We start from the raw sequence: 24855 nt of genomic DNA, 5'->3' as shown, positions 1-24855 counted from the left end.
GGCCTTGCAAGAGGGAGCAAGACAATGAGCAGGACTCCTGCTGGACACCCGGACTGTGGTTAGCAGTGGAGTGAGGGGCTAGGCTTTTGCCCCAAATGGATCTAGTTTAGCAAGAGGGCGAGACGCTCACCATCCGTGCTCCCCAGTGTGGACACATGCTCACAGGCACACACAGCCATACCCTACACATGGGAGATTGCACTCTGCTCTGCAAAGGGGTAGAAGAGGACGGAGAACTGAATCTGAGCTCTGTACCCAGCTGCAGGTTCCTGCATAGAGAGGAATTTTAGTACCACCACCCTTTACCATGCACAGCAGGAATAACGAGTCCATCAGTCCTCCCGTCTTACACAGCTGCTGAACTTCCAGAAGAGCAGGTGCATGGCTGAGCAGGACGGATGTAAGGACACAAGTGCTGCCGTGACTCTTTCCCGAACCCCTCTGGTAACAGGAATTGTTGTGTGTCTGTGCAGTGTGGTAGAATAAAGACTCCTCTTCGGCAAGGATGCGAAGAAGAGGGAACCTGCTTTAACTCTTATCTAAGGCACGGGCCCAGGCTGCTGCACCCTGTTTGAAGCAAGGCGGAGGTTTGCTTTGGAGGAAGTGGTGAAGGAGAGGGAGATGTTAGATGGAGAGTTCATCTCCAAGCATGTTTTAACAACAGTGACCACTCCATGGACAGAAGGTTGCTACCCTGCCCGCTCACAGGGCTTTCCCACAGCCAGCCTTGCCTGGCTCCTGCCGGCAAACCAGGAGAGGCTCCAGTGCAGCAAGTGCAGCTGACAAGTTTAGCTCTGTTTTCAGGTTGAAATCTTCTAATTCTTCTCAAATCCATGTTCAGTTACACTCACTGGGTAAAATTAATTGCTGTGGGAGCACAGAACCATAGGACAAAATCTGGTTTGATTCATAAAGGTGAGTTCAGCATAGGTCTAAAAAAACCCTGCAGCCAGAGGCAGAGAAACCATGGCCATTTCAAGGTGGGACCATCTAATCCTCTGTAATCATCAAAAGCTTTAGGCTGAAGACTGACACAAGTCACTTTTAGTCCCTTGTTAAAAGCAACCTTTGCATAAAAGCCTTTATTGTACACCTGTGCTAGAAGCAGCCGAGAGCACGTACCACAGACAGGCGGTGCAGCATGTCCGTTTGCATCCCGTGTCCCCCCTTTCCTCGGTGTGTGCAGCGCAGCAGGCATCAAACTCCCCCAACGCCCACGGTGCCTGTGTCAAGAGGGGTTTCATCTCATGCGGGGAGCCCAGCGCCCGCCTTGGGGCACGTGCTCTGCTCCGGACAGCAGTTGCTGGAGCACCGCACCTGCTGTGTTTTGAAGGACAACATGGCTCCCCATAGATGTCATTTGCTGTCCAGGTCATTTGCTGCAGGTACTTCCCAACTATGCCCACTGGAAGGGCTGAGAGACCTGCTTGTCATTGCTGCCTGATGGATTCGCAGAGCACTCAACTAACCAAAAACCTTTTGGGGGAAAAAAAACCAAGCAAGACTGATTCTATATAATCATCTTTCAATAAGTGAGTATAGACCCCTCACATATCCTTAAATTATATATCATTTATTGAAATATAGAGATCTTAATTTACAGGATTTTTTTCAAAGACAAAATATCAACAGGGGCATTTTTGAAATACATTTTGTGCCTACCATCACTCAGGCCAGTTTGCCCTTCTTCAAACATTTCACAACAGCCACCATTTTGGAAACACTTCCTTTTTTATTATTCTAAAATATAACTTTTGGACATTCAAAGTGCAACAGTTAACGTGCCTGTGGAATATATCACAGTAAAAAAAATATAAACAAAGGCAGTGATATAGCTGTCATAAATGTTTTGGCAGTATTCTAGAAGTCTATATAAAAATACTTATATACATATTGATGTATAACATCATCATATCTCACGTCCTTCATCATGTAATAGGACCATTTTGTACAAGTTGCAGACCACACTGTAAGGAATTGGTTGGCCATTCCAAATCAAAAGCTGTGTTTCATAGGCTAATGCTGATTGTCGTTATACAATTACTGTAGCAAAAGGTTTGGGAATATCTCTTCCAGTGGCTTCTCAAAAATTAAGCCATAAAAGTCTGTAATACTGATAATATTGTAAAACTAAATGAATCATCCTCTCGCACTTCTCCCTCTCTTGTAAATCCCCTCTCTTCCTCTGCTTCTCATTCCAGTTTCCAGGCCAGCTTATCTGATTCCAAGCCTGCAATGAGCTGGGTTTGGCTAGACCCCTGCCATGGATGCAGTGCATCTACATGATACTCATGACAGGATGCATTACCATGCATCAGAAAGTGAGCCAGCTCTGGTTCACATCCACCATCTGGGTCTAGCCCTGAGACGTGCTGTGAGGTACAGAATGAAACCAGTGAGGGGAAAGGGAGACTGCATGAAAATGTCCTTAGATTCCAGTAGCTGGTATAATAAAACATGCTGGGGCTGATTTTCAAACCCTGAAGAACACTAGGCCATGTGCAAAAATGCAGGTGAAATTGCTTGCCTAATTTGAATGTGTAGCTGTGATGACTACACATGCAAATTAAGGCACATGTGGTCTCAAGTGGCCATTCAGATATCTGGGATATCCAATAGACAATTTGTGTTTCCTCAATTCATAGTTCGTAGCTGGAGGGAGACTTCACATCGTCTCATCTGTCCTGGCTTTATCGAGAGTCTTTATGTTTCACAGTTGTCCCCGTACAGAGCTCAGTGACATGTGTTTGGCTAAAGCATGGCTCCCAGGAAGACACTTGGTCTTGATCTGTTGACTGCAAGAAATGGAGGATGCGCCATCACTCACAGCTCCCTCTGACTGTCAGTATCCATCACGTTGAAAATGTGGGTGCCTCGCTGCTGGTCCTGTTTTCACATCTGAGTATGTTTGTACATGGCCTCAGCCAGGTGACATTTTGAAACCCAGACCCAGAATTGTTTGCCTGTAACACTGACAACATTACATTTGCTTTCATTTGATTCACAACTGTCCACAACAAGTGAAGTCAAGGGGACTTGTGTAGCTTTTCTTAGGGCCATTTCAAGTTAAACTGTAGTTTAACATGGCTGCATGTTCTGTCGGTCACTGCTGGCCCGTCTTTCACACTTCCTAGGAAAAATACTGCAACACAGGGATGAGTTTGCACTGCATTTGCATTGGTTGTGTTGTGCCAGAGGCTGAGCACGTCCTGCAACACGCTCATCGCACTGGATTAAGGTTTAGTTTGAAAGTTGAGCACCAGAAAGGATGGGGCCCTTCGCAGTGATGTACCTTTTTTCACATGTAAGTCTTCCAAAGCATCATATCTCAATAACACGTTGTACAGTGATAGCAGTAATCGTAATACTTTGTTCATAAAAGTGGTGTCAAAAAACAACTATTGCAGGCTGAGAGCAGGTTCATTTTCATGCACCTTCTTCCAAAAAACACTCTTGGAAGCAATTACGAGTTGTAGTTACAGTCTGCAAAGATAATAGAGTTTTCTGTTCCTGTTGAAACCTGAAAACTAAGACAAGAATATTTGAAGCAGAATTATTTCTGCTATTTTAAACTTGAGTTCCAGGCTGGGAGAGATGTCTTTGTTCCTTGAGCATTTCAAATATCAAATCGATTCTTCACAGCTAACCCCAGGATAGGATTTCTTTTCAGTACCCGTGAAACACTAATAATGGGATGTTGCTGGTGGTTTATCATAATCTTCCATTCTCCAGCATCTTGGAGATCTGGCATAACTTTTTTTTTTTTCATTTATATTTTTAGAACCTCCCTTAATCAGAGGACAATCACTGCTTCTAGTATACCTGATTAGAAAAGCTACTCAGCTCATGATAGAAAACAAAATCTTAAATTTTTCTCCATGTTAAAGTAGTTTTGGCTAACCAGAGCAGTTACCATACTGCGTAGAGCCAAAAAAAAGAATTGTTTCATAAACATTTTCAGGTCATAAATTTTTTCCTTGTACTTAAAAAAGTTTCTTGAGACTGTGCTTTTACTGAAGGACAATGAATTGTAAAATATACATTTAGTGTTACTGAAAACAGTAGTAGTATTATCTTGAAAACAGCTATCTTCTATAGTTAATAAAGACTTACTAGGTTTCTAACACCTATCATAGACTGGTTTTTAATTATTATTATTATTATTATTATTCCCTGTTACTTGCATTAATGGTAAAAAGTAACATGTTTTGTAGTACCGGTCAGTCCCTTGTGGTTTTAGACCTTTTTGGTCCAAAAGTGGTTTTTGCATGTTCTTCAATTCACATGATAGTTCAACAGCAGCTGACATTGAGATTGAGGGAGGAAGTACACAAAATTCATGAGCAATCTCTTCTAAAATCCATGGCATACGTTCAATGTGCACCTCAAAAAGATCCTTGAGTAGACAGTTATTTACATAATTACAATGGTAAAGTATTGCTGCAGTGGAAATTCGATCCATCAAAGTCATATGAATGCCCTTGAAACACAAAACTGGTCTGTTTGTGGCCTTTTCCTTTGTCCTCCTACCAGTTCAAATGGCAAACAACACTGAGATGCTACTGAAGTACTGCGAGAAGCAACACTAAAAAAATCCATCTTCGACATGTCTTTATCATTCATAGTCAGGCTGATTCTTCTGCCCATCACTGGGAGTTTCTCTGTACAAATCCACCTCCTCCTCACATCCTTGACATTGCAATAAAGTGGTTTTCTCTGGGGAGCAGAAGTCTGTAGACGACACGGCAAGCTTGCCCGTGTGCAGAGCTGGAAGGTGTCTGTGGGGTTACAGGAAGCTGTCCTCCACCAGGTCTGAGGAGTCGATCCCGATGTCGTCCATCATGTCAATGTCCTCAATGGTCTCGTCCTCTCTCTTGATGAAAGTGGAGCTACTGGAACCGGTTTCAATGGCACTTTCTTCAGATGTCTGGGAACTGGAAGAGACAAACATCTCAGAGAGAAAATACATGGCAAATGTGGCTGGATGAGTACTCCAGTCTCTAGCAGAACTGAACACTACCTCCCCACATGCTTTCTGACCCATGGCGCAATCTTAGGTGACTCTGACCGCCCACTTCTTAGGAAATGACACATCTTGTATCTCAAGAGTAATGAACCGCCTTGGAATTTACAGGAGCAGGTTGTTCATATGTTCCTCCAAACACTTTCCACTGGACACTCATTAGAGAAATAGCTTTATGACACTGCTGTGACAATAGGTCCTTGGGTAAATCTAGGGAGGCCAGGTGAAAATAAGATAACAGTAACAGACAGTAAGATAAGAATAACAGAGAGAGGTAATAAATCTTAATCTGGATAGTGCTTCTTAGAGACTTCATTCATCCCCTTCTTGAAAATTGCACAAAAATATCAAAAAAAAGAAGTATCTAGGTTGCTAATTCTATATACTATGAATTAAGTGCCGAATTAAGCCCCCCCCCTTTCACAGGAAGAGTTGCACAGTGTTGTGCTGTAGCAGAATCGGTCATGCAAACTGACTAGGGAGCAGTAAAAAGTCCTGGATACTCTGCTGTCAATGAAAAGAATACCATGGAAGATACTAAAAACAACTTCTCCCAAATTTTGGAGCTGGTCTTTCACAGAACAAATCAATCCCTTGAGATCTCCTATGCAGCTCCAAGGCATTGAGCTGTAGGCAAGACGTGTTGCAAAATGTGCCCACGGAGCCGCCAGACAGCCACTGTGATGCAGCCAAGCTAGCAAGGGAGTTCCAGTGACATACAGGAGCACCCTACCAGAAGTCCCCTTCCCATGGCCATCACAAAAAAGGCAAAATTAGGTTTTTCCCATTGAAAACACTGTGGCCAGTCATACTACCATATTTACATGGGACCTTCCCAAACAACAGTTTCAACAGAGCTAAGGAAACCATTTGTGGAGTAGGATGCTAAAAAGTGTTAATGCACAATGCCAAACATGATCCCGAACAGTGACTATGGGCTATATGACCTGTAAACCACACCTACCTGTGCCTGTTCCTTTTGCCAAGCTCATCTTCAGAAACAGGGTCAATGTCAGGCAGGGGGATGATGTATCCACTGTCAGCACTGAGCCTCTGCTCATCAAATCCGCTCTCCCTGTCCTTTAGCTTGTCTTCATTCTTGTAGGTGACACCAATGTAAGCATTGTCACAGTCCCCTCTCATGCGTGTGACAGCTGGGTGATCACTTTTCAGGAAGTCCAGGTGAATCTTCTCGTAGCTCTGAAAATATTCATTTTAAACCCCTCATTAGACACTATTCACTAAGGCTGCCTTTCTTCAGATGGGGAGCTGTGATTCATTAACTCAGCAAATATTCTGCCCTATGAGCCAGCAACACTGGATAGAGAAGCCAAGCATCTTCAAATAATTCAAAGGGAGAAGTGACAAGTAAGTTTTAGATGATGCAGGAGTGAGTGTGGCAGCACAGAGCAGACAAATAGATGTGAAAGAGGGGTAGGGAGAGGGCGAAGGGAGTGAAGGTAGGTGGGAAAATGAAACACTGAATGATGGGGCAGGCAGAGCTTGTCCGGAGGTACCAGAAGTACAAGGAGAAAACTTGCTGGTGTCAGGGTCCAAAGAGAGAGGGAGATCGTACACATGGGCCAAGTAGTCCCTGGTCTAGAATTCTTTCACTGCCTAGAAAATCCCATGAAAATACATAAAACCCATTCTCTAGTAGAAAAATTGAGCTGGTAGGATTTCATTAGAAATGGAGAGCTCTGCTTCCCAGCTAACACTGCAGAACTGCTTCTCTCAGTAAGCTTGCATGCAGAAACAGAACATGCAATGTCCCTGTCCAAATCACGTAATTCACGTAGGTTAGGATGTACCAGTTCAGTGCCCATGACTCTGATGGCTGGAACAACACTTATAATTACCTCTAAACAGTATCTAGAAAACACAGAGAAAATTTCAAAGAACAAACCTTTTTGTACTCTCCAGGCAACAAGCTCTCCACAATTTCACTCAAATGGTAAAAAGAAGGTCTTTTCTCTGGTTCACTGTTCCAGCACTTCACCATGATCTCATACCTGCAGATAAGATGGAAACCAATTTAACCAACTGGTAAAGGAAAATGACTAACCAAACAGAAACTAAAGCCAAAATTGTCTGGAGACTGGCCAGGTATGGAAAAGCCAAATGCACACGTACACTTCATTGGTAGCATGATCGGGTTTGGCCATTCGGTATCCACTCTTGATCTTATTGTAGAAAGTAGAATCGACCATCATGCCAGGATATGGTGTACCACCTGCAGATAAAAGAGAAGAAAACATACTACTCTATACTTGACTATCCATGCAGAGTTCTCAAATACCGTCTTGCTGTTCATGTCAAAAGTGTTAATGCTATAATTTGACATGCCATCAGAATTAATCTTTCCTAGCCAGTGTTTCACATCAGAGCTATTGTCTTAACCACGTTAAGCCCTGACGTGAAATGTTGGCTAGGAAAGATTGAAGAAGGTACTACTTAGAAAAAAAAATACCTTTACAGTGTCTATAGAATGTATTGACTGGGGACAGAGGTTGGATGATACCTGGATCAGGTCATCAGCCTGCATTTGGCAGATCTGAGGTCGTGGCTCTGATCTTCCACTGACTTTCTGTGTGACCTTAGGCAAGTCACTTGCTCTTTTTGGTTTTATTGCCTTTGGCACCTGCACGACAGCTAAGAGTCTTCCCACCTGGGCAGCTAGCTTTAGACAACAGCTCACATTGGGTGCATGGGTTGTCGAAAAGTTTGGGCTTGGCCCCTGAGCTGACACAGTTAAGCAATCATTTGGGGCCACAGCATGCAAACAACATTGCACTCATGCTCAGTTGTTGCTGGTGTGTAAAAGGATCATTCAAGCTGAAGTCAGTGTTGCAACAAGATGTCAAAGTTGACCTTCTTAACAAACACTGCTGGGATATGTTTTGCTTCCCAAGAACGATCATTTTTCTCAGGTGGAGGAGGCATACTTTAATAATACTCCAGAAACCTCAGCCCTTTCAAAAGCAGGATTTTCACCTAAAACTGAGCTTCAGTGCCTTCCTTACAGGTAAGGCAGTGAAGCACAGGCTTAGCTGTGCCTCTGTTCCTGAGCTGTCCAACGGCACTCCCATGCCTCCCAGGGATGCTGGGGAATGGATTTTTACAGGACCCTATGATGCCCAGAGATTACAGTAATCAATACTCTAAATAGTGGTGCAACTGCTGTTTTCTGAGAAGCAGCTATATGACAACTTATTCTAGAAAATAACATTAGGCTTGGGGTTGCCGTGGGGCAGTAGTAGATACAATACAGGCATGATTAATTCTGCTGGAAGTAAATCTGGGCAATGCACGCTTACTGAAGCAGGCCAGCCACCCGCCCGGGAGGCTAATTAATGAGGCTGAGGAAAGAGCCAGGCTGTTCCCAGTTGGGAACTGTACATTGTCTGTAACTGCTATACATTGTCATAACCACTTTATGCTGCCATAAACTAACTGTGTGAACAGTGCTGACCTGGAAATGAGAAATCAGTGTCCCAGAAGATTGACATTTGTTTTCATTCTGTAATGGGAGTAAGACGGGCTCTTTGGAAACACATATAAAGAGACTGTTTCAAACCAGCCGCTGGGCTGGGCTGCAGCCCCAGGCACCCTGTTGCAAGGGGGATGCATGTTCCTTCTCGTGTTAGCCAGAAAAACCATCCTAGCTCAGCACACCAATACTTTTCCACAAAAGCTTTTTACTCAGTGCTTTCAGTATTCTAGCAAAAAAAAAGTATCTTGCAAAAAAAAAAAAAATCTGAAGAGAACTTTGGGACAGTATGGACATTTCACTTCATGCCTAATGTTGGGATCTGAAACCCAGTATAGAAGAATAACTAACAGTTGATTTCACACATATATTTTTACTGCAGAATTTGAAATACTTTATGGAGAACAGCTTGAACTGACAAAGCTTAATCACTACACATAAGAAAGTGTTCACAGTACATACCAAGAGAAAATATTTCCCACAGCAGAATGCCATAAGACCAGACATCACTTAAAGTTGTGTACAGATTGTCAAAAATGCTTTCAGGTGCCATCCATTTTACTGGGAGGAAAGTCTGTAGCAAAAAGAAAGAAACCCCAAACCACTCAGATGAGTCATTAAAGAAGTGCTTCCCATTACAACTGGTGTTTGATAGCCAGGATTAAGCTCTCTCTAATAAGAAAAGTTGTGTTAACCTGGCTAGTGTTTATTTTTGATTCCGTATAACACAGAGGTACCAGGACTATAAGCAATGCTGCTATTTGCTCCCCACAAAAACTAAGCCATAACTGCATTAATTTTATCACTAGAAAATGACCAGGCTGATTGAAGGTATGATACAAAAGCTGGCGCTGCTGATCTAGATCTGATATGTCATTGATTGATGTGTCACTACTCTCCATATCATAGTGACAGTTCCTTAATAATTTATCCAGTCACAAAACTTGCCAGTTAAAATGTAAGCCTGTGAAGTACTAAGTGTGGCCAAGTACTTTTTGGCTTTAAAGCAGAATTAGGAAAGTTACAGGAATTAATGAACTGAAGAAAAATTGTTCACAGGAGCGTTCATCCCAATGGTCAATTAATGTAACCAACACTGAATGGCAAGAACATTAAACAGTATCTAAAACTGACAGTTCTCATTTCAGTTAAAGCGGAGCTCAGGAGATTAAGAAGTACATACGCTGCCCTTGGAGACATAGTTGGAATCATGCATGATGTCTCTAGCCAGCCCGAAGTCACAGATCTTCACGATTTTTCCTTGAGCCAGGAGGACATTACGAGCTGCCAAGTCACGGTGCACACACTGTATGGAGAGAAATTCAGTTGTTCAAGGACATGCTAATTCCACGAGGGCCATTTCCCTTGCAAAGATCCCTGAAAAAGATCTGTTGACTTTCTGGACACAGTCTTAACAAGCCCTTCTACTGAACAGGCACCTGTATTGCCCTGCTAACAGGGGCAGGGGTAGGCACCAGTCCTCAGAATCAGTGAGGGCTCATGCGGATGCATTGCAGTGGGGGAGAGACAAAAGTGATGCCACCCTTTCCCCTTCTACCCATCATGTACTAATGATATGTCTATGCTTCTGACCATGCTGGTCTGCGGCTGTATGGACCCTCCACCCAGGTCCTGCCTAGATCCATCACCATCTCTGGCACCCTGACTCCATGAACATCACAAGCTGCAACAGGAGAAGAGGACTGACTGCTGCTTTGATTTTTCCAACTGTGGGGATCTCAGTTGCCGGGTAAGTGAGAAAACTGTCTACAACCCCAAAAAGAATATTATATTGTGTCATGTTTTCAGAATCTAAATTGAAACCCATAGCTGGCAATGAAGACGTTTTTACACTCTCTTCCATTTACTTACTTTTTTATTTACTTACATTTTTAGAAGCCAAGAATTCCATTCCCCGTGCAACCTGGTAGGTGAAGCTCAGCAAATCCAGTAGGCTGAGGCCCTCCGAACTGTCATCTGAAAGAAGGTTTTTGACTTCTGATTCTATTGAAAAAGAGAGAAAAATGTGTTTGTGCTGTGGAGTGTGAAAGCAGCATCCATTTCCCCCTACCTATCATGATTCTGAGCTGATGATTTTAACAGAGTACCATGACCAAACCAGTCTTTTCATAGCAACTAACCACTTTTAATGTCTGCATCAGTCACTGACACATACTGCATTCTTAAAAACATCCAGTATTAGATATAGGTTTGGGGGTTTGTCCTGTCTCTGTTTTTTCCCCAGAGAACTACAGGGAAAGGTAAAATTAAAAAGGATCACTGAAGCGTTACACAGGTTGTTTACAACACTCAGTGTGTGGTACAAAACCACTTATTTAGAGGTGGTGCCTTCATGAGGTTTTTGTGCATGCACGTACATTCTTAGCCGTTTACTTTTGCTGAATGCTGTTATGTTTCCCGGCAAGTATTCACTGGGACTAATCCAATACCAGCAAAAAGGGTCAGGAATTCTATGGCAACAGTTCTTATTTTTTTATGAAAGATGTCAGCAAAAAAAACAGTCAAAATGCAGTGATTCATCTACCCTGACTGTCCTAGAGCACAATATGAGTACATTAGTCTGCCATGTAAATCTGGGACTGGATATGGTTCAGTTTCTGAGGCCTAGAGGCAGAAGTGATGGTGCCTATTTTTAAAGCAAAGCATATTTGGTTTCTGAGAACAGGGCCAGGGAATGGGATGCATTCATTATCTTCATTACATAATCCAGGAAAGTATTTGGGAGTGTTCTGCATTTGCTAAGTGTCAGTTAATGTGAAATGTAAGTGGAAACAGAGCAATATGAATTACTATTATTATTGTTCATTGCTATTGCTCAAAATCTTGCAAACTACAAGACTGATAAAATCACTGCCTCCAAAGAGTGCCTACAGCCCCGTTGCAGAGCACAGCTACTCAGCGCTTCAGCATAGAAGCAAATACACAACCGGACCCCTTCTGCTCCAGGAGCATGCGCTCCTATCCCCAGAGCATAATGAAGAACACAAGCATATACTTTTAGCTTATAGCTTATACTCACACACTTGTTGAACACAGCTAAGTAGTTTACTAGGGCAAAAATTTATGCAAGAATTATTTGTATCAATGATGTATGCAGAAGGGACAATTCTACATTACCTGACATAGATTTCTTCTTATATGAAGCAGGACGATCATACACAGATCTCTGAATATCAGAGTACTTAGATCCCTCCTTCCTTTCCAGCATTGGCACGTACTGGGTGGTATCAGCTTGTTTCATGTCCATGTATTCTCCAGTGTTTTCAAATGATAATATCACATAACTGAAATTGGAAAAAAATACAGGTGTATCAGCTACTATTGCCCAGGTGATTTCCCTGCCACAACATCCTGTAGAACTAACAGTTCTCTTATGGGGTACAATTGTATTGCTCTGAAATATAAGAGCTGGCTTCTTGATAGGGAATACATAAAGATCATGTATTATGACATAACCATGTATTATCACATATTAGTACCTGTTACCATGTATCACTGTAGTCAAACACAAGTGCTTCAAACTTATCCTTTTGTCAATAGTCAGGTATGTAAACATAGATTATCTAACTTCCCCAAATCCCACTGGATTCAAGTATTACTACCTAGGGCTTTTAGTGAAAGGTATTCCGAATGATAGATGTAATTTATTCACCCAGACAGTTTGCATCAAATCCAGTCCTGCTGAACAAACCCATGCTCAGATGAATAGTCCTGGCTGTACTCAGCTACTGAGTCAGTTGATGTATTTGCCTGAGTGATTTTTTGAAGGAATCTCTGTTTACCTTCTAAATCCTGGCTAATTTTATGGCACTGCTTTATTGCTGAATGTATGACAACAAGCTTCCTCCACCGTCATCTGGAAAAAGCTACGGGATGAACCATAAGGAACTATTGAGAGTGGCTAAGCCATTGGTAGATAAAGGAGAGTACTTGAGCTTGGAGAACAAACTCTGCCAGGTTGTCTGAAGGGGAGGAGTTTTGGACAGTGGAAATTCCCCAAGCAGGGAAACAAGGAAACCAGGTAGTCGCACTTTACTTTTAAAACTTAGGTTGGTAGAGGCAAAAAGGATGTTTTTACAGGAAAGCTTTATTAATGGAAATGTTCTTTGGGACCTCAGGATGTCTATGGAGAACCCACGGTGGTCCTGGGACTGCAGGCATCTCTACACAGGGGGAACATGGATCTAGGGCACGTCAGGGACACTGAACAAAAAATGCTGAAACCTTCCCAGATCTATGAAACCTGATAAATAAAACTCTAATGAGAAGAATTAGGGAGGGCTCTAAACCAATGAATGAGAGGAATGGAATAAGGGTTAATAATGACATTTCCTTAAGTTGCAGGTCATACTTTTTTTTTTCCTTTTTTCCCACCTTCTTGTGCTTTCATCAGCTGGGTTCATCCCAAAGATGTCCAGATCTTTCTTCGGCTTCTCTGGGTGTCGGTTCAGGAAATTGTCCCTGTTCTTATGCAGATAGTTCACCAAATCACCATAAAAGCAGTATTCAGTAATGATGTAAATAGGACCTGATAAAGCAAAATCATGCATTGATGAGTGGGGTCTTTAGAAAAAAAAAACCACTCCAAAAATAGTGGGAAATAGAACATAAAACATAAAAATTATTGTGGGTTAATATATTTTTATTTACTAAGTTATGCCTGCAACTACTACCAAATATCAAGTAGGTTTGTGAAACCTTTTATTTGTTTATATTTATTGTTAAATCCTTTACTTGAAATTTGTGTGCTTGTTAAGCAGTGAGTGATGGCTCCACAGGAAACCTCCATTTTGCCAGCCAAACCCACCTGATTTTGTACAAGCTCCAAGCAGATTCACAATATTCAGGTGAGGGCCAAGATGTGTCATTATCTTCAGTTCAGACATGAGTGCCTGTTTTTCACTTGATCTAGCTGTAGCTGTTGGGGAAAAGAAAAAAAAAAACACCAGCCACTCAGTGAGAGCAATTGCCTTTTTCACAACAACAAAAAATTTCTCCATGCTTGCCTCGGTTGAGCATTGCTACCATGGTTTCTTGAAGAAGACTGTGTCCTTTACTTGATAAGGGGCTTTCTTAAATCTTGGAGAGGAGTCACAAATCACTAATAAAGGACTCACTTGATGCAGCTCAATAGCTAACCCAGTCTGTTTGTCCCTCTCCGGGGGTACAGTGGATTGCCCAGGTGGCACAGAGGCACTTTACAAGCTGCTTGTTTCAACACAAGCAAGTCCTTATGGTTCCTCCAGAATCACTGCATCAGCTTCTCAGCTTTTATGAACGGGGAAATCTTTAGTGAGCTTAAGATTCTCACACGAGACCTGCCTATTTCTCCTTTCTTGTGTAGCTTTCACTTCTTCACAAACATTCATGGTTATTTTATCTTTTTCTGATCTTGCTGAGTTCTTGTGGCTACTACACTCCATCCAGCTAAAACCAAACTTTAGATGTTTTCAGAAGCCTGGATACTTTCAGTCTTGAAATGCCATGAAGCAAGCTAAACTATAATTTTAAATTTCAGTCATTCCACAGCTCATTTTCAACTTCAGATATGGAGAATCTATTTATACATAAGCAGTGCTTAAGTAACCCTGTGGGAACATGCCCTACCTAGCTGAGGAAATGGAACTGCAACAACTTACGTTTCAGCATTTTCACAGCTACTTTCATCACTGGTTGAGAGCGACTCAATCCATACGCAGTCCCTTCAACTACTTTTCCAAATGCACCAGAACCAAGGATTCGACCTGAACACAAAGGAGAGCATTATTTATTCAGAAAGTAACAGCAATTTGCCTTGTTTCCCGCTTCCTCTACAGGTTGTGATTCTTGTGCGGAAAGAGCACGCTCACTTAGCCAGACCAGTGGTATTATTGTTATTACTGTTGTTGTTAAGTAGAAAAGGCAAATATGAAATACTGCCATTAAGTACAATTCTTAAATAAAAACAAGCAAGAAAACATCAGGAGCACATCTGCACATGGGAGCTCAACTCATTCAAATTTGTCTTCTACTGTGCCCTGCCACCCTCACTTTGTCCTTTCTAATCATTGATTCTCCTATGTTTAAGTTGACCTTTCTGCCTCAGTCAGCACTTGACTACAGTTTAGTTGTGTCCTTTACTTAAAAATCTGAATTGGACTCCTTAGTTGTAGTTTCGGGCCATTGCATCAATGCTGGATACATCCAGCAGTAAGATAGACTGAAGCACATCAACAGCACATTTAGAAATAGACAAGCAAGGCCATTAGTGATCTGCAAGAAGCTGAAATACATGTTGGTCACACATGAGGGGAAACTTCTCTGAAGTTTAATGTACAAGTGTGTTTCATATGCTGGAATAAATTTTATTGCAAATTTCCAAGTGCTGGAATGAAACAGCTAATGTTTATACACGCTTAACTCTTCCCACAAATCAATTTAGACAAAAATTTTGGATTATCATATCCTGTCTCCTGATATGGATACAGTGTGCAGAAGAATTGTGTACAGATTGAGTGAGATTTTAGAGAAATATGAACTCCACAAACATACTCCAAAATACTATATTTCATAGTTTCCATATTGAAGAGCAAGTTCATCAAGGCTACACTTACTCAGTGAACTAACCTGTATATGAGCTCCAGATGCCAGGATATTTTCATATTCCTGACAAGCTCTCTATTTTATTTTATGTTACTTTTTGACTTCCAGCACAGAAAGAATAAGTAGTGACTTTTACTATGGAGATATACGGCATTTTGTCTTTGACGTTCGTTGCAGTTTGAACTTGCCGCCTTTTATGCTTCTGAAGGTGTTATCTGGCATGCAGTGCCATATGTTTCTGTTATCCTCTAGCTACAGCCCCCATTTTTATTGTATACATGCTTTTAAAAGAAAATTTCAACCAAACGATATCTGCATCACTAACAAGCACAAGAAACGGTTAAAGACCGCTTAGCTGAGTTACCACTGAAGAACCTCTCCAAGAGTATGACAGCATAGTTTGTCACGCACACAAAAACTATGCGATTTCTTTTCAAGATTCCTGTGCTCCAAAGGTTATCCTTCCCAATCAGGATGTGAGAAAGCTTCCCACTAAATTTCAGACTAATTCAAACAACCTGAGTCTGAAATTTGGCCCCTGAAACTTTTCAGACCGAAGGTCTGGGAGCCATATGGCAGGATGCAGCCCTTCAGAATGCGATGGCATTTGCTGATGCTCCTTGATCTTCTTGTCTTCGCGAGCCAATTCCTCCCCAAACCATATTGCCGGCTGAGCACGAGGCGCACATCTCCCTCTCCATCACCTCTGCTGAGCCGGGGTGCATGTGGCGACAGTGAGAGCGCTTCCGGAGCGGCGGGGAGTGATCACTGCTATTTCCCCTTTTCACCCCTCTCCGCAGACGTAGCCCAAGCCCCATGTGTTTTACACTTGAAATTTGGAGCCAGGTGGGAGCTGACTGCTCGAGAGCTGGAGGCATCTGTAATGCCGTCACATTCTTGATGTCGAGGCCTTCAGTGGAGCCCAAAGTTATAGCGTGTGTGTACTTTTCTTAGCATAAAGGCACGGCTGTGATCCGCTCGCCGGAGGAGCAGCGCTGCTTCTCCGCCGCAGAGGGACGGTGAGGACACCGCCGCAGCTCAAGGCCCCTCAGACTAATGGAGGAGCAGTGCCTGGGGGTGAGAGCTATTTCAGCCTCTGTACCCATCCATAAAGCTTATCTGCTGAGCCTGTCGGAGAGGTGCTGTTTTTCTGCTCGGGGGGACACAAATACAAAGGTGAAGTCTGTGAGTTCGTTCCAGACACAGTCTTCTCAGCTGGGTGGTTCTTTGGCTGAAATTGAACTGGGATGATCAGCCCACCCCAAATCAAACCGTAACTCTCTTGGTCTATATCAAAAGCCAAACAATCTACATCCAGCTTTTAGCCTCATGAGAAATTAGGTACCACATCCCTAATTGCCGTGTTACTTGAATCTTAACTTGCCTTTTGCAAATGGGGATGGGTCTGATTCTGTGTCAGACCAGCATTTCATTTTATTAAGATCACCAGGACAAATGGGTGGCTTGCTGGGAAGCGATAGGAGCAATTCTGCCCTCTCTTTACAGCCACCCCGGGATCCTGAGAAACAGCAGCATTTGGAGCCCATTCCTCAAAAGGCCCTGCCCTCTGCCATCCAGGCAAAGGAGGAGGTCCAGGTCCTGCTGGGACCTTGCCACTTCCCAGGGCCAGGAAAAGGCAGTGGCATTCAAACAGCTCACTGCGTTACTGCATTTCTCATTCTGTTACCCATCTCCCAGTCTTGCGCTGGCTGCTGAGTGCTTTAAACAGCAGCACACTACATACATTGTGGAGGCGTGATAGCAAAGGGAAGTTTGCAGTGTAACCCAAATTTATCAATTGAAGCTCCATCCAGCCAACATTCAGAGTTGGCATGTAACGCAGCGCTGCACTCCAGGCACTACTAGCTAGAAAAACAAATAAATGCCAGCTGGCTTACACAGCTAGGATGGGAAATGCTCATCTGGCTGAGCCAAAATGGGTTTGTATCCTGCTTCAGAGTCTCCCTGAGCTAAAGGTGTCATTGCTTTGCTGTTATCTCCCACTTCGATAGGAGAAAACCCGCACAAAACAGAATTACCAGCCCCAGAAACAAAAGAGGTCCCCACCAGCAAGCATTTCATATGGCAAAACTGCCAGCGGGTAAATGTTAACCGTGTCAAGAAGAATGCCTGTGCAATCCAGATCACTAAAAGGACATCTAGCATTAGTATTTAAAGCAATGACTGTCCTGAATATACTTGTAAACAGTAAGGCATTGAAGTAGGATGGTGCTCATGAGTCAGAGGGAGACCAAGTCACAGTGGTGGTCTGTTAACAGCTCAGATCTGACAAATCCTATTTAGGCATATAATTAAAGTCTGGGTTGTAATAAAATAATTCCATTAAATATCTACCCTCCTCTAGTTTTCAATTAGCAACATGAATTTAATTAAAGGGTATCATTCCTGAACCAGAAATTTTTGTGCTGCTTCTTTCAAGAATTAACAGCAATTCTTCCTCTGCGATGGGGAAGGAGAACTACAGCAGGGGAGTATGTTTCTTAAAATATATCAAACAAAAAAACATATTTCACCTTCTTCTCCTGTATTTTGTGATACAGCTTGGTGCACAGATACCTCCAAGAGAAGGAAGCCTTGTATATTTAAAGCACTATCTGGATAGAGCATTAAAATTGTCTATAGTCATTACACTTTCAATTGATATAAGTGACAGATTGGGCCGGCCTTGAAGAAGTAATTACAACTGAATTCTGTATGAACTCCAATGCAGGAATAACAAAGCAAGAAAGCAGGAGGGGAAGAAGGAAGAACAGTAGTCACAAAAATAAGTTATGCAGATATCAGCACTGATATGTGCACACCATGGATTAATAATTTTAAAAATATTTTTAATAAAACTACATAACTACTTGCAGATTTCCCTTGGCCTCTGCACTTAAGTGTATAAATGTCTTGCAAATAAAAAATGCTGATGCACTTCTTACGGGTGCCTTAGCAGAAGTGAGTGTTGAAGAGGGCATTCAATGCTGGCAGGGGCCCCCTAAGCTACATGGAGGTGGGCACTGCCCACGGGGCATGTGGAGGAGAGCTGGAATGGAGATGCGGGAGACACTAATGCAAGGAGCTCAAGGCTGACACCACTGCAGGAGAAGAAGAGGATGCAGAAGGAGAACTGAGGCTCTGGACTTCATGGTCATAACTTACACTGCAAATCCTGGTAGCAGAGACCTCAGAGTTGTCCTTAATCATCCTTCTCCCCAGAGAAGAATGAGATTAGTCCCTTAGAGGAAACTTACCAAGCACTAACCCGTCTCGAGGAAACTCCCATCTGGAGTCGTAAGGCAGTTGCATTGGGTCCACATAAATGTATTCGTGGCCATCAGGGCTGATAGACTCAATGACTCTCCATCTTATCTCATACCTCGGCTTCTGCAAAGCACATTGAATGCAAAACTAACCATTAGTCCTGTGCCTGACTTCAGACCAGATCAAAAACCAGCAGGGCTCAGCATCCAAACTGAAATACTTTTCTACATTACCTGTTTCCATATGATGACCAGGACAATCAGTGAAATTATCACAATCACTAACAGCACTAAGACTGCAGCAGCCACCGTTAGTTCTGATCGCAAGGCTGTGGAGTAAAAAGACAGACCACATTTTCCTCCTGAGCTACGAGGAACACGACACACACGTAAGACACCCACCTCCCGTACCATCGCAGTTCCCGTGTCCTGCAGATGTGGCAGGAGCAGATCCTGAGGCTGGTGACTGTGAAGTCTTTCCAAGCCCAGAGCTGCTCTGCCTTCCTGTTTCAAAACCAAATGCAGAGATTGTCTAGAAGAACACCCCATAGCCAGTGGCCATAAAATGATAAAATGAATCACGGAACCACATAGTAAGTGAAAAACAGATGCAACATAAAGACCCGTAGAATGCCTCATTCTCAGATGTTCCAGAGTGGAAAGAAATCTACTTTCATTTAATTTTATCTGCAGCAATTCATATTTTTATCTATTAAGACTGAACTGAGGTGTGTTGGAGAGGGGTCAAACTGGCTGCTGCAATTTCATGGAAATACAAAGCAAACTTACTGGGAGCCACAAGCTTCAGTTCCCGAGTAACAGCACCAAGGTCATTCCTTGCCACACATCGCACAGCCAGGGTTTCCTCTACCTTCTGGAAGGTCACCTGGCTTTCCACCATGTTATTCTCATCCAGGTGGGCTTCCATGTGTATATCAGAGATATTGTTAGTCAAAAGTGTCCATGAGGTGTCGTTGCTGCACCTGCAGAGAAGAATAACAGGGGGAATGGGCATTGGGCATAGGTATGGATAAAGAAGAGTGAACAGAAAAAGAATCACCTTTCCCTACAACTTTCTTCTGACAATGATCCTTTTAAAGACCAGAAATGCTTAAGACCACCTCTGTGAAAAGGCTGCATCTTTCTTCCCTCAGAATAATTTGCCTTCTGATCCTCATTACTGCTGCCACTTTGAGGGCCTGACAATGCAGCCCAGCAGGTCCAGTATAGATAGACCTTGGTGTCACTATATATCCCATAGACCTACAGTACTGGATGGATCTCTATTTCTCCCTGAATCTTTAGTGCTGTACAAGGCTCGCTGGGGCAGTGCTAGGAGGACAATCATCCCACCAGGCAGTAAGAGGTTTTAGCACAATGAGAGCAGAACACAGCTGGGAGGTGCCCAGGGCTCCTAGCCTTCTTCCATGCATGGTCTCCCTCTCCCTGGTGGATAGATAACCTCTCAGGGAAAAACTAGCCTCCCAGTAGCCACAGAAAGAACCAGTCTAGAACTAGCAAAAATGGGAATAATTACTCCATGTGTCTAAAATACTCTGAAGGCAAAAATTATAATTAGGGGGGAAATAATTACAAATAAAAATTTAGAGGCACAAAAGAGTATTAATGAAGCAGACTGAGCTATCTGTGAAATGATAAGAACTCCCTGAATGGAGGGACAGTTGCTTCTCGAGACCCTTACTCAAACCGGGACTGTGAAATCTGCTGAGTTCACATATTGAACACAAAGCTTTTATGAGAGAAACCTCCTGAATTGATGCATTGTGTCTTCTCCTGCAGGATGTGATAGGAAGGGCACTGACAACCTCCCTTGAAATAAGAGCAATGTGCCTCTAAAAAGGAAAATATTATCTAGAGCTTACTGGCCCTTGATGAGGAAAATGCAGTATGGTAACTCATAGTGTTAAGCTAATCAAGGACTCAACGAGTCATAATTTAGGTAAGAAAGCACATGTTCCTCTTACTTTTTAATGTCCTTGCAAACCAGCCATTCCACATCAGGAAGCGGGGTCCCCTCCGCCAAGCACCTCACTGTCTGCCCGCCCGCAGAGCCGTGGTGATCGTCCACAAGGTCTAAGATCAGGGCTGGAACTGGGAAAGAGTCAGGAGTTTGTTAAAGTGCTCGTCAGGGTCTACAGAAAAAACAGCCTGAAATTTCAAATAAAGCAGGTGTTTTGTTGGTGGTGTTTGGCCAACAGCTTAGCAACAGCTAGAGACCCAGACTTGTCTAGGAGGTCCTTATCTCCCGTAGAATAGAGCAGATCCTAGGCTAGAGCCATGAAGAGGAAGTGCTGCGGTTATGCCACGTCCTCATGTCATACTAAATGAGCTATCGTCCCCGCTGTCAGCTGGAATAACTTAGGCGGGAGGATAAAGTTTCTTTTTGGCTCAAGGCCAGTGCAGAAGTGAAAGCCAGGATCAGGGTAGGAGAGCTCCAAGGACTCGGCAGGCATGCACTCCTCTGGACACCCCAGTTCACACCTTTCTTATCTCCATACTCCGGGCAATCCAATGTCTAAGTGGATCAAATCTTTGCCATGTGCCATCAGTTCTGGTGGGCAAGGCTTTGGGGCTCCTTACCTTGTATTAGCAAGGAGAAGGTGTATCTTTTAATCTCATCTTCATTTTCAGCAACCAAAGTATAATATCCGCTGTCTTCTTCCTTGGCCCGGATCAATTTTAATATACTCTGAAACCTGCAGAAACGAGAGGCGTTGTTTGTATTTTTAAAGCAGACATTAAAAAAAATTCGCTTTGGTGCAACATGTAATCTGGGTATGTAGCAATTATAATGTAGTGACATGTAGCATTTCTAGCATGCCTTTAACCAAAGTCACTACTCGAGTGGTAAATAACTACCAACATACAACTGAGAAACAAGTGGGCGTAGTTATATTCTGCAGGGATCTGACAAAGCCCTTAATATTACTGGAAATAGCCAGAAATTATTGGTATGGAAACATGTTGGAGGGACTGAAGAGGCTTAGTGCTCATAAACCAAGATTTCTATAGTATGGAGAGGTTGATGTTATGAAGGGAATAAGAAGAGGCAGATTAGGCATCGCCCTTTAGAGTAGAAAACAAAAAAAATTATTTTTAAATGCCACTGAGGAAGAAGCAACAAACTGAGGTGGAAAGAGAGAGCAGGAGCAGTGCCCAGGTTTCTGGGGGAGAAACTCAAGTCAACATGCCAAAGCAAGGGTCAGAAGAATATTTTTACCTTGTTTCCTGGACTCTGTTGGAACTAGTAACAATCTCAGTAAGATTTTCAATCAGAGTTACATTATCCTTCAACCAGTACATTTTTGGTGCTGGGTATGCCTGCACGTCGACGACAAAGTTTTTGACTTCGTGTAGATTGACAGCTTCCAGAGGGCTAAATTGAGGCTCCAGGTGAACAAAGCCTTTGTCTGTAAATGAAAAAGCCTTGTGTAAACAATGCTGTGCAGCACTTTTCCAGAATGGTGTTTTCCAATGTGTTAATAATTTTTGGACACTAAAATCAGACTATACCATGAACTGTAATGACTACTTTCTTATTTTCCTTAACCTCCTTGGTTGCATGCCGAGCAGTACATTCATAATCCCCTGTGTCTTTCACTGATGCCTCAGGAATGGTCAAGGTGTAAACCAGCTTCTGCGATGGGACTTTGATATCATCAAGTTTTATCAGACCTTTTTCTTTCTGTAGTTTGGAGAAGGAAAAAAAACCTTACTTAAGTAACTGAGCTGAAAGCACACCATTGAGGATCTATGATGCCACTGGAGTGAGAGCAACCATCTAAACCCTGTATGGCAGAAGACTTGTTTACTCAGTCAGGGACATATTTTTCAGCCACAGGCACAAAAAGTGTCTATAAAAATACACCCTTTTGGGGGCAGGCACAGAAGGATGAGGAGGTTGAGAGCTCATATTTTGTTCACTCAAAACAAATACCATTCAAAATTTGGGTGAGCAGCCTGAAAGAGCATTTTACTGCTCATGCGCTACCTTCTCCTCAGACACAAAAGCCACTTGACTTTTCCTTGTTCAGTTACTACCCATGAAGTAGGGTGAATTTTTATCCCCTCCGCCAGACAAAAAGTAACCAGTTGCTAGATTCTATATTCTGCCTGTTCTCAAAACAAGAATAATTTATTGGCAAGGAGAAGACTCCTGCGAGTAGAAGGATGGTGAGAATGGTAGATCGTGTTATCTTGAGAGGCTGGAACAAAAACAATGCTGGGGCTAGTTTTGAAAGGTGGCATATAGCAGAGATTATGATGTGTAACATGGAAAATAGAACAAAACCTTCTCAAATAATTTTTCTTCTTGTGCTCTTAACTTACTTAAATAAAAAGTGGGATTTGGGGTCATGACTAGGTACACTTCAACTACCCCATTCCTGCAGTGACCAGACTTTTAACGTGAGATACTCTGAAATTCTCCATTGACCGGGACTGGCTCTGATCAAGTTTCACGGAATAAAAATTTTCACTGCAGAAGGATGTTACGCCAGTTTGAAAATTTCCAAGGTTCTCCAAAAGTTTTAAGGTTTTCTTACTAGAAGGTTCTCATTAGTGAGTAATTACACTGACTGTAAGAGTCATTTTAATTTACACCTGCATAAGGAAAAACAATTAAGACTATGGACTTGATTCTTCATTGTCCTTTATTATGCCCAAGAACCCAGGGTTTAAGAAAGCCATTTTAGAAGTTCAGACCTTCAGCAGCAGAGCTCTATGTGTTCAACACATTCCTAGATCTTTCTATTTCCACAACATTTCTTTTTTTGAACCAGCACAAGACCTGAGAGACAGCATTCCTCCCTCAGAGGATGGACTCCCAGTCATACCTCTCCTTCCTCTCATGCTTTGCATACTTGCTAACACAAACTCTAACTTTTGGGACTGACTTTCTTTTGTGGTAACCTAAAAGTAAAAGAAATTACTTTGTTTTCTCTCCTCAGCTGTCCTTATTCAGAGAAGAGAAGAATATTTTACAACCCTACCTTCTTCCCCAATAAGTAACTACCAACATTCAAACAGAACAAAAGAAAATAAAACAACCAAAAAAGAGAGATATTTACCACTTTCCCAGGATAATTCCACTGTAGATTAACCACCTCATTGTCAAAGACCACACAAGTTACTACGATGGTTTCGCCTGTTTTGTAGACAGTTTTAAGAGCTTCAATTTCAACCGGCAGCTGTGAAGTAGCTAAGAGAAGAGAGACAACAGATTTAGTATTTAAAAAGTATGCAATTTCACATGGTACGATTTCAGGGAGAGATTTCCATTTCACTTCCTCTACTGAGGGATTACCTGGAAAATTCAGGGAAAGTGCTGCTGATTTATACTGGTATAAACAATTTGTATTTAAAGCATGAAGTGTATGGGCATTGAGTTCAATCCCACAAATAAATTATCCATGCATAAAATTTCAGTTAGAAGTTCCTATCTCAAATGCCCCTGTAAAAAGGCACTTGGTATAAAATCAATTTCCCATTTTGCTAATCAGTGACTGTCTTTGAGAACACCTCTCTGGCCAATAAAAACCTTGCTTTCAAAATATTTGAATCATGCTGTTTTTCAGACTACCCAAAGTCCTATGATTTGAAGCGACTGGGAAACACCAGTCTTTTAAGTTACGGTTCAGCAAACGGGATGAAAATACATGGATTGTGGAAGACTTTTCTTGCAACCATTTGGGAGAGAAGATAAAGTTAAGGACACTTTATTCTCATCAAAATTCTATGCAACTGCTAAGTAAACTAGCAACTAAGCACCTGGCAATACTGCCAGAGGAGCAAGGAGCTCATCGTTGGAGAAGTATCTGACATAACCCTGTGATGCTGTGCTAATATGGCTCTTACAGTGTGAGGGAAGAACGGGGCTGAACATTATTACTTTTTTTTTTTTTTTAAATGAACAAAACCAAATACCTCTCAAAATATAGATGAGGAATTCATCGGACTTGAACTCCACGCCTTTAACCATTGTTTTGCATGTATATGAGCCCGCAGGGAAATTCCCTATGAAGCCTTGTTTGCTGTCATAGAAAGCATAGACAGCCTTGTCTAAACTGTTAATTAAAGTCACTTGAGCATTTGGGTCACTTGTCCGACAAGGGATAACGGTGGGATCACCTTCTTCTACTAGGATGAACTGGTCTTCTGGTATAGAAGGAACAAAAGGCATGTCGGGGTCTGTAAAAAACAAGAGTTAATTTTACACTTTCTTGTACAAGAATTGGATATCAATGACAGCTTATAGATCGTAACTGAAACTAGCACAGTTCATTACCCCACTTTTTCAGAGATTGCAGGTAGGACATGGTAATTGCATGCGGTATCTCAGTTTTGCTATTTGATCTGACATTGTAGTGAGACATTTGACCTAAGCACAAAATAGGAAAGGGCTTGGGCTCCTTTGTGACAATTCAGGACGCAGATTGAAAAATACAAATGAT

General features: G+C 42.4%; 1 protein-coding gene across 2 annotated transcripts in view; it reads right to left on the bottom strand.

The window, feature by feature from the left end:
* Nucleotides 1-1557: 1557 nt before the first annotated feature.
* The window catches only part of PDGFRA (platelet derived growth factor receptor alpha), a 35660-nt gene continuing 12362 nt past the window's right edge, over nt 1558-24855 (bottom strand). For both annotated transcript variants that reach the window (XM_075025977.1, XM_075025987.1), the window contains 20 exons: nt 24329-24592; nt 23473-23603; nt 21917-22088; nt 21624-21813; nt 20984-21099; nt 20368-20494; nt 19172-19365; nt 18617-18711; nt 18374-18506; nt 14174-14278; nt 13342-13452; nt 12909-13062; nt 11652-11818; nt 10402-10517; nt 9697-9819; nt 8976-9087; nt 7157-7256; nt 6930-7035; nt 5988-6223; nt 1558-4934 (listed from right to left, as the gene is read on the bottom strand). In XM_075025977.1, coding sequence (XP_074882078.1) covers nt 4787-4934; nt 5988-6223; nt 6930-7035; nt 7157-7256; nt 8976-9087; nt 9697-9819; nt 10402-10517; nt 11652-11818; nt 12909-13062; nt 13342-13452; nt 14174-14278; nt 18374-18506; nt 18617-18711; nt 19172-19365; nt 20368-20494; nt 20984-21099; nt 21624-21813; nt 21917-22088; nt 23473-23603; nt 24329-24592 — 2900 coding nt within the window. In that variant the 3' untranslated portion in view covers nt 1558-4786. The remainder of the gene's footprint in view (nt 4935-5987; nt 6224-6929; nt 7036-7156; nt 7257-8975; nt 9088-9696; nt 9820-10401; nt 10518-11651; nt 11819-12908; nt 13063-13341; nt 13453-14173; nt 14279-18373; nt 18507-18616; nt 18712-19171; nt 19366-20367; nt 20495-20983; nt 21100-21623; nt 21814-21916; nt 22089-23472; nt 23604-24328; nt 24593-24855) is intronic.

This window comes from Buteo buteo, chromosome 1, assembly GCF_964188355.1.
Source record: "Buteo buteo chromosome 1, bButBut1.hap1.1, whole genome shotgun sequence".
In the NCBI taxonomy this organism is placed as follows: Eukaryota; Metazoa; Chordata; class Aves; order Accipitriformes; family Accipitridae; genus Buteo; species Buteo buteo.
Note: the sequence above shows the minus strand (reverse complement) of the source record. Positions and strands in the feature narration are given on the sequence as shown.